At 34.1% G+C, this 18,530-nt stretch overlaps 1 protein-coding gene across 1 annotated transcript; it reads left to right on the forward strand.

The window, feature by feature from the left end:
• Positions 1 to 8,348: 8,348 nt before the first annotated feature.
• Positions 8,349 to 14,149, forward strand: LOC143255893 (uncharacterized). Its single transcript, XM_076512274.1, has 3 exons — positions 8,349 to 8,502; positions 11,863 to 11,960; positions 12,654 to 14,149. The coding sequence occupies exons 1-3, from the start codon at positions 8,456 to 8,458 to the stop codon at positions 13,907 to 13,909; spliced, it is 1,401 nt and encodes a 466-aa protein (XP_076368389.1). The 5' UTR covers positions 8,349 to 8,455; the 3' UTR covers positions 13,910 to 14,149.
• The last annotated feature ends 4,381 nt before the right edge of the window (positions 14,150 to 18,530 follow it).

Raw genomic sequence — 18,530 nt, forward strand, 5'->3', positions numbered from 1 at the left:
CGTAATCAGAGGGTCGCGGGTTTGAATCCCCGCCACACCACACATGCTCACCCTTTCAGCCGTGGGAGCGTTATAATGTGACAGTTATTCTCACTATTTGTTGATAAAAGAGCAGCCCAAGGGTTAGCTGTGGGTGGTGATGATTAGCTGCCTTCTCTCTAGTCTTACACTGCTAAATTAGGGATGGCTAGTGCAGATATCCCTCGTGTAGCTTTGCGCGAAATTACATATTTAAAAACAAGAAATAAACACGTTCGAGACAAAAATATTTACAGGGGCGTAAGTTTAGGGTTGGGGTAGAAGAGGTCTTTTTCTGTAGGAAAGATTTCAAATTGAAACTTTAAGTGGTACATTATAATGACCTTTCTTGTGTTTATAACCTATGAAAATCAAACATACAAATGGTATAAAATAGTGTAAAAATTTACATTTCGATCACTGGTATTTTTCATTTTCACAAAATTTTGTTACAAGTTAACAACCAGAGTAAGGTTTTATACTAAATAAAATTCATGATGTCACCTCTCATGTTACGTACACCGCTGATCTGCAAAAAAAGAAAGCTTCTGAACTTAGTCTGAGTGAGTTTAGACTAAATGAGTAAAAAATAAAACAACCTCTCATTGAGCTGATCTTGATTTATTAGTTATTCTATTTGGTGTTTGAATCTGTGTCACACAGAACATTTTCCCCTTTCAGCCGCAGGAACGTTATAATGTCTGGTCAAGTACACTATTCGTTGGTAAAAGAGTAGCTCAAGAGTTGTACATGTAGGTGAGAAGTGTGGTATAGCTGCTTTTTCTCTGGTACTTCACTGCTAAATTAGGGACTGCTATCGCAGATAGCCCTCATGTAGCTTTGCCCAAAATTCAAACCAAACCACATTTTAAAAATGTTGTCTGTAACCCACTGATGTATAAAATACAACGGGAAAAGTTTTCCATGATCTTCTTACTTAAATAGATCTATATTAACACCGCTTCTTTGTTTATTTAGAAGTAAACATAAAGCTACACAATTTATTATCTGTGCTTTGCTGACTATGGATATCGAAACCCGGTTTCTAGCGGTGTGAGTCTGCAGACATATCACTGTACATATTAGGACTGAAAGTATGTTTTTGTGAAATATATTTTAATAACCTAAAAGTGGTTGCATTACCTAGAAGTAATATAATCCAATCGAGAAACCAATAAAAGTAATTCCATTGTTTATTTAGATTTCTAACTGAAAGTATCATTCAACTACAGAGTTGTAACATTTGTATGCGTATTAAGCAAAAACATATTATCTTTCTAAGCTGTACCTTCCAGTGCATAATTGAGAGTCAAAATCCATACTTGTAAGACTGGAAAAATATATGAGGTATGAAATTGAAAATGTAGTATTTTCGTAAAGTTTGAATCTCAAAACACTTCTCTTCAGGATATTTTGGACCATGAGGATATATAATTTTGCTGCTTGTGGTATCAGCAAATCATTGCAAATAGGATATATTTTCGTCTGGGTGTATATCTAAATTCTACACGTAAATGTTTATTTCTGTGTTAAACTTCTAACTACTAAAACATTTAAATATAAGTTCCTCCTGTGGGATGACCGTAAGTTTACGGACTTGGAATGTTAGAGTTCGATTCCCTGCGGTGCCAAGAAATATAAGTTCCTCGAAGAACAACGTGACAAAACAACGGATCGTAATCATTATAAGTAAGAATAGTAAAGGCAATTATTCACAGTTATTACTGGACTAATTTTAGCTCTGACCAGTTAATATTGATTAGATATCCCCAGAGGACACTTAAGATTTACAGGTGAAATATACGATTTTAAAAATTACAAGACAAAAAATATTTACAGGGGTGTAAGTTTAGGGTTGGGGTAGAAGAGGTCTTTTTCTGTAGGAAAGATTTCAAATTGAAACTTTAAGTGGTACATTATAATGACCTTTCTTGTGTTTATAACCTATGAAAATCAAACATACAAATGGTATAAAATAGTGTAAAAATTTACATTTCGATCACTGGTATTTTTCATTTTCACAAAATTTTGTTACAAGTTAACAACCAGAGTAAGGTTTTATACTAAATAAAATTCATGATGTCACCTCTCATGTTACGTACACCGCTGATCTGCAAAAAAAGAAAGCTTCTGAACTTAGTCTGAGTGAGTTTAGACTAAATGAGTAAAAAAAAACAACCTCTCATTGAGCTGATCTTGATTTATTAGTTATTCTATTTGGTGTTTGAATCTGTGTCACACAGAACATTTTCCCCTTTCAGCCGCAGGAACGTTATAATGTCTGGTCAAGTACACTATTCGTTGGTAAAAGAGTAGCTCAAGAGTTGTACATGTAGGTGAGAAGTGTGGTATAGCTGCTTTTCTCTGGTACTTCACTGCTAAATTAGGGACTGCTATCGCAGATAGCCCTCATGTAGCTTTGCCCAAAATTCAAACCAAACCACTTTTTAAAAATGTTGTCTGTAACCCACTGATGTATAAAATACAACGGGAAAAGTTTTCCATGATCTTCTTACTTAAATAGATCTATATTAACACCGCTTCTTTGTTTATTTAGAAGTAAACATAAAGCTACACAATTTATTATCTGTGCTTTGCTGACTATGGATATCGAAACCCGGTTTCTAGCGGTGTGAGTCTGCAGACATATCACTGTACATATTAGGACTGAAAGTATGTTTTTGTGAAATATATTTTAATAACCTAAAAGTGGTTGCATTACCTAGAAGTAATATAATCCAATCGAGAAACCAATAAAAGTAATTCCATTGTTTATTTAGATTTCTAACTGAAAGTATCCTTCAACTACAGAGTTGTAACATTTGTATGCGTATTAAGCAAAAACATATTATCTTTATAAGCTGTACCTTCCAGTGCATAATTGAGAGTCAAAATCCATACTTGTAAGACTGGAAAAATATATGAGGTATGAAATTGAAAATGTAGTATTTTCATAAAGTTTGAATCTCAAAACACTTCTCTTCAGGATATTTTGGACCATGGGGATATATAATTTTGCTGCTTGTGGTATCAGCAAATCATTGAAAATAGGACATATTTTCGTCTGGGTGTATATCTAAATTCTACACGTATATGTTTCTTTCTGTGTTAAACTTCTAACTACTAAAACATTTAAGTATAAGTTCCTCCTGTGGGATAACCGTAAGTTTACGGACTTGGAATGTTGGAGTTCGATTCCCTGCGGTGCCAAGAAATATAAGTTCCTCGAAGAACAACGTGACAAAACAACGGATCGTAATCATTATAAGTAAGAATAGTAAAGGCAATTATTCACACTTATTACTGGACTAATTTTAGCTCTGACCAATTAATATTGATTAGATATCCCCAGAGGACACTTAAGATTTACAGGTGAAATATACGATTTTTAAAAATTACACAATTTTTTAACCATTAGCTTAAAATTAGGAAACAAATATAATATATAATCCAATAATATAAATAGTTCTTAAGAAATATCAGAGTAACAACTCTGTTCCTATTATATACACTATTATTTGATTGAATATGGCCAATATACCCATCCGTAAGATATCAAGGACAGAGAGAGGTGACAACATTCATTCTGTGACTAGCTTTACCTAAGTGTAGTCAGAGACATGCCTTTTCGATAAGTTACAGACTGTATGAAGTCATTTTTAAATGACAAAAGCGATAACTTCCTGACACACAACCAAGAACTCTATATCTCATTCTTGTGTATTTATTTATACGTAACAACTGGAAAATCTCTCTGATGCACTCTTTAAAGACTGTGGTCAAACAAATACAAACGGTTACTCTGTTAGTTTCTTTAAATGGTAGTACCAACAGGTACAGTTCACCGCCGACCCTCTGGTATATGCTGCATAGTCAGTTACAACTGGTGGTCATGTCTATATTTCTGCAATGTTAGGTATGAGCTATTTGCTTTGAAGTGACATAGCTGGCAGAAACAAAAGCAGATTTTTAGTCCTCTTATTTGGAATGACATCTTAAAGGAGACATCAGTGAAATTAGTGGTAGCATAAACACCATAGGATAACTGGGAATCATTGGTTGTGTTACAGTACAGATAGATCTCGAGCTCAGCATAGGGCAGTCTCTCTAAGGCACAGCCAATCTAATTGTACTTTATCCTCTTACAGACCCATCACTACAAAAATACCTTAATTAAGGTATAATACGTCTCACACCTAAGTGGTACCTCACTATCTCACTAGATATTACCTATAAAACTTGTCAAAGAGGATTTCCTCACAATCCATCAAAGTTATTGCAGGGCATGTTTTCGTATGCAAACATTGTATATACTTGAAGTAAGTAGCCAACTTCTCTGAAAACACTTCTTTCGAGCCTTAAACAGGTTGAAATGATAGTACAACTTTGCAACAACATCATTCTAGTCCCATAATTGTATCTTGCTTAAGTGCTGAAATGTATAAGTTTTTTGTTCAGCCATTCTAAGCGATGGTTGGCCTGAAAATTTTATCCGGATCTTGTTTTGCAACACCCTTAAAAATTAGGGCGTGATTTATTTAACACATTTCGCAGTTGATTGTGATTTTGACATGTAGTTCTCACCGATGGGCTCGGGTTAACACAAGAGAAAGAGACTTAATGAATGTCGACGGTGGAGAGTGGTGGTATTTCACAGAGATCCCGAAATTTGTACAAAGTATCATATCTCTGTCTGAGGTTACAGAACGGAGAATTGCTGGAGATAATTTCTTTATTGTCTCTACATGAATTCAAGCCTTTTTGTGGCCTGTAAAACTCTGCAGCGATGGCAAAGGCCAAAAGTTTAGGAGAATAATTCTTCTAGTTCTAACAACTCTCTTTCTTATAGACATCACCTCTTGAAATCCAACTATTCTGATTATAAGTCCTTCAGCACGTAGAAAATGTCATTACCTTAAAGTGGTAGCTTCAACTAAATAACAAAACAGTCATTACCTTAAAGGGGTAGCTTCAACTAAATAACAAAACAGTCATTACCTTAAAGGGGTAGCTTCAACTAAATAACAAAACAGTCATTACCTTAAAGGGGTAGCTTCAACTAAATAACAAAACAGTCATTACCTTAAAGGGGTAGCTTTAACTAAAGAGCAAAACAGTCATTACCTTAAAGGGGTAGCTGCAACTAAATAACAAAACAGTCATTACCTTAAAGGGGTAGCTTTAACTAAAGAGCAAAACAGTCATTACCTTAAAGGGGTAGCTTTAACTAAAGAGCAAAACAGTCATTACCTTAAAGGGATAGCTTTAACTAAAGAGCAAAACAGTCATTACCTTAAAGGGATAGCTTTAACTAAAGAGCAAAACAGTAATTACGTTAAAGGGGTTGCTTCAACTAAATAACAAAACAGTCATTACCTTAAAGGGGTAGCTTCAACTAAATAACAAAACAGTCATTACCTTAAAGGGGTAGCTTTAACTAAAGAGCAAAACAGTCATTACCTTAAAGTGGTAGCTTCAACTAAATAGCAAAACAGTCATTACCTTAAAGGGGTAGCTTCAACTAAATAACAAAACAGTCATTACCTTAAAGGGGTAGCTTTAACTAAAGAGCAAAACAGTCATTACCTTAAAGGGGTAGCTTCAACTAAATAACAAAACAGTCATTACCTTAAAGGGGTAGCTTTAACTAAAGAGCAAAACAGTCATTACCTTAAAGTGGTAGCTTCAACTAAATAACAAAACAGTCATTACCTTAAAGGGGTAGCTTCAACTAAATAACAAAACAGTCATTACCTTTAAAGGGGTAGCTTCAACTAAATAAGAAAACAGCTCAGAAGAGCAGAGAAAACACATTTATCAGGAGAGAAACATATAAACCACAAAAACCAAATCCTGGTCATTTTATCAAATTTATCCCCCTCTTTTACCTATTCTGTGAAATTCTCTGATATCACGTTATTTACATAATAGTCATAATGTTTATAGCATTAAAACTATCAGCATATTATAACCCTACTTTTTAATATCACATATTAATGTAACACTTTTTAATATAAAATTTTGTCAATCCCAATACAAAGTATGATATATACATATATATATTTGAATATAGGTACTCATTCTATAGGTTAATTTGTTTTACTTACAACGGCTAAAACGTATAGAAAATAAGGTTCAACCGTGATGGAACATCACGTAAGTAAAGATACGTTTCCTTACTTCTAATTTTAAACATTTTATAATAATATTTCATAATTTAATCTTTAAGAACAAGTTGTTAATGTTCTACGATATTTACCAGATGGATATTCTCATGGGTGTTTTTGTGTTTTTCTTATAGCAAAGCCACATCAGGCTATCTGCTGAGCCCACCGAGGGAATCGAACTCCTGATTTTAGCGTTGTAAATCCGGAGACATACCGCTGTACTAGCGGGGGGCGATTCTCATGGTATAAAAACAATAGTACAGTACGACATGGCCAGGTGATTAGGGCGCTCGACTCTTAATCTGAGGGTCGCGGATTCGAATTCCCGTCACATCAAACATGCTCACCCTTTTAGCCGTGGGAGCGTTATAATGTGACGGTCAATCTCACTCTTCATTAATAAAAGAGTAGCCTAAGAGTTGGCAGTGGAAGGTGATAAGTAGCTGCCTTTCTTCTAGTCTTGCGGTTAGCGCAAATATCCCTCGTGTAGATTTACGCGAAATTCAATCCCTCCCCCCAAAAAAATAATAATAGTGCTCAACACTGTGTTCGTACACCCACACTCATTTGTATGTCTCAAATCTTCACGGAAAGTTGTTCTGTTTTGAAGGCAAATTCTCTGTCTCTCTGTAATGTATCACGAAGCTCTGAATGTCCTTTTGATACCAATTGTTTATCACTTCATTGCAAGCCATAATATGAAATAATAATAAAACACTTACTGAAGTCAACTTGAAAAAAGAACGAAAAATAGAACACTATGGGTTTTCCTTTAACAATTCCACAATAGAACTATATGTATACATAACAATACTTTAATAAATGAATTGTCCGTAAGTTTTTCAGTCATGTTTCTCCTGAATAATACTCATTATTTTGGCAATTTATTATGAAGCTATAAAAATGTGCCATTTATTGAATACACGTGTAAAGTTACTTTGATACGATTTATTATTAGGGTCTCGAATACTTATTTTTATCTAAAATTAGATTGTTAGAGTTTTTGGTTTCTTCCTTACAACAGACAGTGTGCGAATGGACAATTGGACAGCTTTGTAATAAAACGATTGCTTTTGTTTGTTGGAATTTCGCGCAAAGCTACACTAGGGCTATCTGCGCTAGCCATTTCTAAGACTAGAGAGAAGGCAACTAGTCATTACCACTAACTCTTGGACTACTCTTTAACCCACGAACAGTGGGAGTGATCGTCACATTATAACGCCCCCATGGCTGAAAAGACAAGCATGTTTGGTGCGACCCTCAGATTACGAGTCGAACGCCTTAACCCACCTCGCCATGGTGAACCTAAAATAAAACAAGCAAATACGAATGATATTATAAGCCTTATCAAAAACAGAAAAAGAAAAAAAAAACAAACAACAACAAAAGGGTAATGTAACAAGACGACGAGATCTGTACAACTTTAGTAGTCGAAAACAAATAAAGGAAGATAAATCGAAATTTAAAATTAATAAATTTTTCCAAGTTAATAAATAAAATAATTGATTGAATAATTTAAGAGACAAAAGAACAATTGAACTCTATAATGATTAATTTGTTGTAAACACTTTTAACAGAAGGAAAAATATACATATAAATTGAAACAAACATAAAATAGTTCATGAAAATAAACCTTCAATGTTTTTGTTGTTCTTTTTTTGGAATTGTAACTTAACAGCGATAGACTATTCAGACGTGTGTTGCATCAGTTTCTTTCACTGCAGTTGTTTAAAGGAAATGCTTTTCATTTCCTGAGGAAGTAAGCTATGTTAGTATATTGGAATTATTTGTTAATTTATATGATGTAAACAGCCACTCTTTGTTACCCATTTTATCTCTAGGTAGAAAAGTTCTTTTTCGCGTATTGAAACGTGCGTATGGTACGTGTTGCTATATTCGAATAGCAAAACGTTTTGTAACCAAGGCCGGATTGTCATTCAAAAAATGATTAAAATATATTGAATCCTTTCGTAAGGTTAAATTCTCACTTGTGATTGGCGATAATATAGCATGTGACACACCTCTTTGGTCAGGAAAACGTATACAATGAAGATTTCAGTTAACACTGCCGAAGAACTTATGCTAATCGTAAAAAAGCATTATATTTCATAGCATATGTGTGTGTTTTGTTATTTCAAACAAACACTTTGACGTTTTTCATGTTTTATGTAAAACCTTTTCACAAAAAACACTAACATCCGTACTGTTATAAGTATACATATATATATAGAGAGAGGCGTTAACTACTGTTAGTATTCCCATTCCGTTCAATGATAAGGATCCTACTGAGATATCAAACTACTAGGCGAAATCTTCTGTAAGTGGTTGTTTTTCTAATATTTTCGTAATTAACTTTATACTTAGATGGTTGTTTTTTTCTATATAAATCAATTTCTTTGTTTTTGGTTAAGCGTCTTAACCACTTGGCTATGCATAACTTAGTTTTATAGATTTATTATTCTTCATTCAGTTTATTATTACAGAATTAGAACTTCGAGCAATAATAAAGACGAATACATCAAACACATTATAAAATTATTGTTGCCAGTAATGATTTACACGCTGCAGTAAATATTAAAATACTTACTAATAATTCTAAAACAGCCAGTAACCCCACTCTTCGAACCCTTGGTTAAAACTAAAATTGTTAGACCATAACAATAATAGGTTACAATTGTCACAGCTAATAGCATTTTCGTTTATTGGAAACGTTGTTTACTTTTAAGTATAAACCCACCCAATGAATTGTATGTGCTTTGCCATATGCGATTGTTAAAACCAAATTTAAAGCGTTATAAGCCGTCGTCGAACTTGCCGCTGAGCTAACGGAGGCGAGAAACCCATCAAGGAGATAGTAGTGTTTCTAATAAAATTATAATAAGACGTAAGTTTATATAATATATGTATTTAAAGAAATCAGAACATATGTGTTTGTGTGTTTTTCTTATAGCAAAGCCACATCGGGCTATTTGGTTTGTTTTGAATTTCATGTAAAGCTACACGAGGGCTATCTGCGCTGCCCGTTCCTAATTTTGTAGTGTAAGAGTAGAGGGAAGGCAGCTAGTCATCACCACCCACCACCATCTCTTGGACTACTATTTTACCAACGAATAGTGGGATTGAGAGTCACATTATAATGCACCACGGCTGAAAGGGCGAGCATGTTTGGAGTTATGGAGATTCGAGCTCACGACCCTCAGATTACGAGTCGAGTGCCTTAACCACCTGGCCATGCCGGGCCTCCATCGAGAGAAATTGAACCCATGATTATAGGGTTGTAAATCCATAGACTTACCGCTGTATTAGCGGGGAACATAATAACATATATACTCAATTTTATATCTGACGAAAAGACACTGCAATTCTTAATACCAATGCCCTTTTTCTGGCATCATTTATCTCAGCTCACTACGTGTATCGAAACCCGATTTCTAGCATTTCTCATGTTTACAGATGAGTTTCCGAGGGATGCTGGGAGAGGAAGAAGTAAAACGAGCATATGAATATATAAACTGGACAAGTTAAATTAAGTTAACTGAATTGGGTTGTAATACTAGAGTAGCTTTGAGGAGATTATTGTAGGCAGGAGAGCTTGAGACAAGACTGGTGACAACGTCCTCAGGCATGATATAACAATTGATAATTGAGAATTAGGTTACAACTTAAGTGGTTTTCGTAGCAAAAAACATCATGCGACTGGACTTGAGAATAGGAGAGAGAGTAGACTACGCTTCGTTAGGACAACTTTTCTTGTTGTTTCTTGAAATTTAGCCCAAAGTAAATATACCGCTTTACCACTAGACGGTAAACGAATAAATGAATGTTGGGTTCAGATCGAGTTAGGAGAAGAGCCTGTCAGATGTAATTTATGTTGAAAGTTTTAAATGCAAAATAAGATTCGAAATAACATAAACTAGAAAATTAAAGGTAAATGTTCAAGTCAATAGCTTTTTACGGCTAAAACTATCATTCACTAAACGAAAGTTATCAAAAACAGAATTTCTAGTTTTAAGAAAAATGTATCTCTTCAGTAGTGTTTCCATTCCTCGTATATAACGTACATCGGTTAATATAGTAGTAGATCTACAGGGATTTAGAATAGTAGGTGAAGCGGAGAAACAAAACACGGCCTTTAGTACATCGCCCAGTAAAACTTCATACAATGTCTTTTACATGTGTAGGTAACTGTCAAATTTTAACTTCTGCACGAGTTCTTAATTAGACTAGAACTAACAATGCAGGTATCAAAAATACATTTTGCAACAAGTGCGATAGGCTGATACACAAGTAACTGCTGTAGGGTTGTTACAGAACTGGAGCTACACACAACAATGAAAATAAAGACAACACAATGAACATTGCATTACTATTGTGGAATTGTAACTGATAAGACGCTCATAACAATGTAAAAGTGCAACAATCTTTTGTAATTATAATTTTTTTGGATAGTCTCCCAGTGGCAAAGTGGTATGTTTGCGGACTTACACTGCTAGTGTTCTAAAGTGGTCGTATAAGTGCTTTGTGCTTACTTCCAAGTAAACAAACAAACTAATCTTTCGCATAATTGTACATATGTCGTCATAGTAATGAGCCTAACAAGGGAGACAAAGTTTGGGTTTCGTTATTACTTCATATTCTTTTGTTAAGTATTAACAAGTTATCTTTCAAAGGATGTTAGGGGCTCCGTTTATTCTGACCAGTTGTGTAGGTTACTGATTAAACTTCGTTTTTCACAGGAGATAATCATAGCTGGAAAGTTCCCATCTTTTATGTGAATTACTAATAGTGTGTGTGTGTTGTTATAGCAAAGCCGGCTATCTGCTGTGTCCACCAAGGATAATCAAACTCCTGATTTTAGCGTTGTGAATTTCGGAGACTTACTGCTGTCCCAGCGGGGAACGACTTACTAATAAGCGCTATAACACTATGATGTCCGAAAGCTTTATTGTGCTATAAGTTTATTCCAAAGGTGTTGGTTGGTTGTTCGGTATTTGTTGGCGCTATCTGCGCCAAACAATCGGTGATAAAAGTAAAAAAAAGTATTAAAAATGTAAAAAACAAATCAAGTTTAAACCCAAAGGTGTTAAGTACATTGAATTTCACTTTATGTAAACACACAAGCACATATATGCTTATGTTCTTATGTATATATTGCACAATTATCTGTACTACAACTAAAGCGTACAGACGACTGTTTAGCTCGACAGAGCCCTAACGAGATAACCGTGTGAGAATACAATATTATTATTATTACAAACCTATGTAGAAACATATACACAATTATGCCAGAAAAGTGGTAACAAAACAAAGTAAAATTACATCATTTTAAAGTGAAAACGTCTACGGGTACAATGCCCAAATACACTAGGGATACTCTGTCTACAAGACATAATCAAAACCTCAAATGTAAAAATAAAAAAAGCAAGCTACAAGTTCATTAAAGTGTTAGAATCTGTGTACTAGAAACCACAACTTCCCAGATCCCTCCAGCTATAGACATACGAATATATGTATTGTTTTATGTTACAATAAAAATGTCTAACGCTACCAGAATATAAATGAATATATATATATACGTAAAATGTACATTAAATATATAGTGAGAAAAATATGTATGAAAAAATAAAAGTGCTCTGCTAAGACTAATTATAGTAATTAATATATATATATTTTTCAGGTTTCTAATACGATCACTTCAGAAAATGAAATATTTTCAACTAAGCTCAACCCAGGAGCGTCTGTTCCATGGTTGTATCGTCTTGCTGTTAATGACAAGTAAGTTCTAGAGCTCAGTGTATATATATATATATACGTACATGATGTTTTTAAATACAATAATTAAATTACGGTTAACTAATAGTAATCGGTGGCAATCATATTGACCATAGTTTTACAAAAAGTACTTAGCAAGAGAGCTGCTATTAGGAATTATTTCTAAACTGATTTTGAACATACAGGTTCTCAAGCAAGAACGTTTGAATGGGTCCGACATGACCACGTGGTTAGGGGCGCTCGACTCGTAATCTGAGGGTCGCGAGTTCGAATCCCCGTCACACCAATCATGCTCACTCCTTTTACCCGTTTGGCGCTACAATGTTACGGTCAGTCCCATTATTCGTTGGTAAAAGAGTAGCCCAAGAGTTGGCAATGGGTGGTGATGACTAGCTATCTCCCCTTTAGTCTTAAACTGCAAAATTAGGAATGGCAGGCGGAGATAGCCCTCAGGTAGGTTTGTGCGTTTTGGAGCAAATTCAGATATTTGAAGTATACGATGGAACAAAATATCATATTAAACATTGCAATTTACGGTATTTGGGCAAAGTTTTTTTTCCTCTCACTATTCCATAAAAAATATCAAATTAATCATATATTGAAAATTGCAAAGGGCTCATTTATCTGTAAGCTAAGCAATTTTCTCTTCTCGATTTTGTTCTAAAATTTAAGATCCCTTATCATTATGTTTTTCAGCTATGCCTTCAACAGCCGAAGACCCAGAAGAAGTTATTCGCATGAAGCTTGCAAATTTCACAGACCTCTTAACCGGAGCTTCCATCCCATGTGCTACTGTACTAGATCCCATTTCAATCGTTCCACAAGTCTTCCACCTGAGCACTGCCGTTGGTAATAGTACCATTAAACTGCAAAATATCACCGTGTCAGGTCTGAGCTCGGCGAATCTAGTAAACGTCAGCTACGATAATAGCTCGACTGGGTCAACAGTTATCATCTTGAACATTCCACAGTTAGTAGTAAAATCTGCGGGCGAGGTAAACGGTAGTGTACTTTCATTTTTTAACTATCGATTTAATGTAGCACCTGAAATCATTATTGTCAATGCATTTGTGAAAATAGCACTTTGTACGAGTTCGTTGCAAGTGGAATTATCGTGTAGCAATATCTCCAGTACTTTGACCGCCAGCTCGACGTCTTTGCTTGCAACCATAACAAACGGAGAAATAACAAGCATTATTTTCTCGTCAGCCGTGCAACCAACGATTGAGTTATCTTTGCTTGGTTTTCTCTCTCCTAGTATTGGACAAAAATTTGAAGGCGCTCTTTTGGAAGTTGTTGCATGCGTCGTTAATGATGCCTTAGCAACCTTCAATTCAGACGGAAACTGTCTGGAAGGAAATATGTCTCCAAACACATTCATCGACAATATTTTGGAAACAGCCAGAATAAACTCTTTCTTGGTTGATCCATTTTACATGGAAAGCGTAAAATTTCCCATTTTCCACCTGATGAATGGCCAAATGGTTGGCTTATCTCAAATACGTAGAATAGGGAATGCTGAGATGTATTGCAACTATACAGATGGTACAGATGTTGTATATTTCAACCTTACCATCCCAGATATAAAACTGTTTTACAACCCAAAGCCTTATGGCATCTTTAAAAATGATACGACAGAGTTTCAGGTCAATGCCTCGAGTCTTTTGATACATTCAAACATCTTAATCAAAAAAGGGGTTCCGCTAATGTTTGATAAAAACTTTCATTTATACCATCCAAAAAATATCACATTCAATGTTACCGACAACAGCTTTTTAATGGACTTTTTTAATAACACACATCTATTTGCTAAGATATTTGGAAACATCATAATGAATTTAGTAATAATGGCCTTACACTTCGCTTTCAAAGCAGGTATAATGGCTGAATTCCCAAATATAATGGTGACCTGGTTGAATATGGAGGATATGGAATTTTCTACAATGGGATAAATCTCAACAGACATGTTTTCTAAGCTTGAATGTTATATTATCAGTATTTAATAAATATTTTAATAATTAATGTGTGCTATTCTTGTTGCAAAAATAGATTGTTTAAGAATTAAGGTGTGATAGTCATGTTATTCAAATAATACAAATTATTTTGTTTCATTATACATGTGTTATTAGTTTCTTTTTCTGCTCTTGAAATAAAATAATATATCAAGAAATAAACGTGTTTCATATTTGCAAGCCTTGTTTTTGATGTGTTATGTTATATAACCAATCAACAACTAATTTTCAGTACGTGCATATGTAATATTCTTGTGTATTATTACAACGTGAAGATATCACGATTTCTCACTAGAGAAAATCCACTTAAGCAACAATTATACATATTTATATAGAATATGACGGTCATACTCATGTCACTTCAAGCGAAAAACACAACAGACTCGCATGTGTAGTCTTAATGATGATTAAAACTATTGCCTCCGTGTTATTTTTAATATTAAAACCACATTAGGTTATTTGCTGTGGCCACCGCAGAGAATCAAACCTCATATTTTACCGCTATTCCCAGATGGATAAAGTTACTGTAAAACGTGAAGGAATTATTTATGTTTAGTGAAAAACTACTGTAAATTGGACAAATTGTCAGAAGTTTTGATGCTGGAAAAATTAGTTGTGACACATTCACGTGCCCTCCTTACTCTCAGTAGTCATTCAGGTTTTGTTTTAGAATTTCGCACAAAGCTACTCGAGGGCTATCTGCGCTAGCCGGCCCTGATTTAACAGTGTAAGACTAGAGGGAAGGCAGCTAGTCATCACCACCCACCGCCAACTCTTGGGCTACTCTTTTACCAACGAATAGTGGGATTGACCGTCACATTATAACGCCCCAACGGCTAAAAAGGCGATCATGTTTGGTGCGATGGGGATGCGAATCCGCGACCCTCAGATTGCGAGTCGCACACCTTAACACGCTTGGCCATATCGGGCCGATAGAAATGAACAACAGCTGTTTTACACAGAAGACAGAATTTTACTGAAAGTGTTTCAACAAAAAAGAAGTGAAGAGAAACAATATTTTATTTTTATGGACACCTAAGTGCTTATTAGACGTTTCATAAAAATATTAGAATTGATGTTTGGGTATTAATGAAACATAGTTTTACAAAAACCTTTTCAGTGAAGTTATGTTATCTGTGTAAGACAGTTGGTGCCCGTTTTCTCATTTGTTTCTTTATAAAAAATACATTATAATACATATTTTCTCTGTAGATGGTACTGTAACTCTCTCAGCTAGCTGAGTTTTTGTTGTATTTTTTCCTATGACATTCCAACGCTGAAATTAACTGTCCCAATCCGTGTCAAGTGAAAATCGCTGGAAACAAATAAACAGCAAACAAAAGAATAGAACATGACCTGCATAAGAATGAAACAATCTAAATGTTCAAACTTAAAACGTTTGTCCAACATCGAATTTTGTAAAGTGGTGTCGGAAACAAAATATCCTTAACTATAATGGTTTTTCTTTCGTTTGTTTATTTATAGATAATCTCAAAGCTACATAATGAGTCAGCAATCTCTGCTGTAACCACCAGTTCTAATTGGTCGGTGTTGTCTTTATAGTCAAAACTGAACGGAATATACGTTATTGTGTAATATTTATGTGATAATAAAAGTTATAGAATTACTAGTTGTATATGTTTCTTTGTAGTTGAGGAAAAAGCTACACAATGGGATATCTATGATTTGCCCACCACTGGCATCGAAACCTAGTCTCTGGAGTTGTAAGTCCGTAGACTCAATACTGGGCTAGTAGTTGTAAAAAAAAATCCTGGATGCTAAACAAACCCGATTATTTGGTTGCGAAACCTCAGCAATCTTATTAGACGTTTAGGAGGAATACCGACATTGTTGAAACATTTAAACAACAATAAGAAGAGCTCACATTTAATGTAAAGCTGTATACTCCTTCTCATAAAACTTTAGCCGTTCACGTTTTATTTTAAAGTTCTTGGTAGGTTGCTCCCTCCCAGTGATTCAGCGGTAAATTTGAAAAAAATCAAAACTGTAAAATTAAAGGTTCGATCCCTGTGGAGAGACCTTTACGGACAACTCGTTGTTCTGCTTTACACTTCACAACAAGCGAGAGAAACGAACTTATTAGTTTTCCTGTTTCGTTCAAAAGGAATGCTATTAACGAACTGGAAAGAATTAATTGAATTAACAATTGATCTGAAACTGTGATCAACCTTCAATGGAAATGTTTTGTTTTTAAAACAGTTAAAACTGCAACCTTTCAGGTCATACAAATGGGTCGTCGTCAGGTAATGTATGGTAGAAAAAAAACAAGTTCATAGCGTAAAAAATAGATAAAAATAAAACATGTATTGTGATATTTAGGAATTATAATTAGTGGAGAAAGAAAGGTGTTCCGTAATATTTGTTCCATTAATCAGTGTAGTTTTTACTTTTTATTTTCTGTTTGAATCATTTTTACTTCGTACAATTTTAATGTTATATACAGAGATGGTATGTTTGGTTCCGCTCAAAAATATAGAAAGGTCCTCCCAAGTGTTTTGTGATCCTTCTGTTCAATTCTCGTTTAGTTTTACCTCAGTAAAATCGCTCAAATTTGATTTCGTGTATCATTTAATTCTTTAACGTTCTCGTGATTTCCAATAGCTTTTTTCTATTTTGATTCCTGGTTTCTCTATGATTAATAGGTTTATGTTAATATTGTAACTTATGATACATAGTTTCTGTATTTCTATTAAGTTTGTTGTTAACGTATTCTGTAAAAAGTGTATTGTTTAAATACAACTTTGTTCGTGGTTTCTTTGTTTTGATTTTGTTGATTACTTTTAACTCTTCCTTCATGGTAACCATTTTTATGAATAAAAGATTCAGATTTTTTTCTTCAATTAACTGTTTAAGTTGAGAGAGAGGAGGGGACTGTGTGAAGTGCGATTTGAATTACACAGTTTAAAGTTCTAAGTTTTAGTTATGAATGAGATGTAGAATTCCAGTCTATATATTGTTCTTAATGCATTGCTGTTCTATAAAACAAGTATCAAATTCAGTTAATGTGAACATTCAAAACAATTATGGAGAAAGTGTCTTCGTCTTCATTAGGAAGTGGGTGTTGGAGATGAATACTGTTAAAAAGATTGTTTTTCAAGATTAGAGCTAAAACCACAGGAAACATCAGAGGAATGAATGGCTGTACTGAATACATGAAAATAGTGGATAACAAATTAGATAAAGCTCCGCCCACGGCATACAAAGATCACCATTTTGGCAGTAGGATGTGTCGTTGAACTGAAAGTAAAACTTTGTTGCTATAACAACTAAACAAACCTCGTTACTGGGAGAAATAACGCCACTAAATATGAAGAGCATGTAGTAAATATTCAATCCGGGACTTGAATGCTTCAACCTGAGAATTTTGGGCGTACGTAGATATATATTGGAGCTTGTTATTTAAGTCTTATGATCTAATTTCTTTTAAGATAGCATACGGAAATGATCAAAGCAAGAAGAATGGTAAGATTGTAGTTGAAGAAGACATTGTGATACATACATGTATGTATAGTGGTGGTTTATATACAGTTGGTAAACCGTAGAAGTACAGTATTCTAAACTTGCTACACTGTAATCAATTACTGATTTGTTGACTAATTCATTCCTGTTTTGCTTTTTTTTAAAAACAGGCTCATCCACAGGATTTAGGTTTTCCTTTAATTTTATGTATTATGAGGAGTTACCCAAGCCTTTGTCCAGTAGTGCGATGGATTAACTTTTGTTGATTATGACGGTTTTATTTCCTTTGTAAGCCATCGTGTTTATTAAGTTAGGCTATTTTCTTTAGCTTACTAATAATTTTCATTGCTTCTTAAAAACACATTTCTACTACAAAGCACATCAAAATATTAAATCTAATCACCCTGTAGAATTCTCGTCTCTTAACATTGGTCCGTTCAATATCAACCTAAATGATATTTGAAAACTTGTATTTGTTTTATGGAGTAGAAAAACCGGCATCATTTCGTATATGTCTTATTTTTAATGAAATATAGATATTTATTTTTGCACAAACGATTTGGAGTTCAAACTAGTACTGCGGAATAGAAACAAGATAAAAATCTCGTTGAAGCTTTGTATTATTTTGAATGAAAAGCCTCAAAATAAATTTAATACTTCAAACTTTTATAAGTAGAAAGTAATATGTGTGCATTATATGTAACTGTAAGACGGAGTTAAACTCCTGTAGTTGAAAATGATAAAAATACACGAAGTGAAAGACTGTGTTTACTTCAGTTAACACTGCAGCTAAAAGGCGAAGTAAGATTGGCATTAATTATCATATTTATCACTTCAACTGAATCTTAGCTTGAGTACAAAATGACAAACAAATTATTTATTGTTTTGTCACTAATATATTTATATATAATAATGTTCTAGCGAAAACATTTCAGAAGTGAATTTTGATTACCTTAAATTTCCAACAAAACAATGGTTGCTGAGATAATTTTGTATGGTTTAGCATTGTTATATACGTGTTTGTGTGTCATATGTATATAAATATTTAAAATTGCAGCATGTTTCTAATGAAAAGAAGAAA

The sequence above is a fragment of the Tachypleus tridentatus genome, chromosome 7, assembly GCF_004210375.1.
Source record: "Tachypleus tridentatus isolate NWPU-2018 chromosome 7, ASM421037v1, whole genome shotgun sequence".
In the NCBI taxonomy this organism is placed as follows: Eukaryota; Metazoa; Arthropoda; class Merostomata; order Xiphosura; family Limulidae; genus Tachypleus; species Tachypleus tridentatus.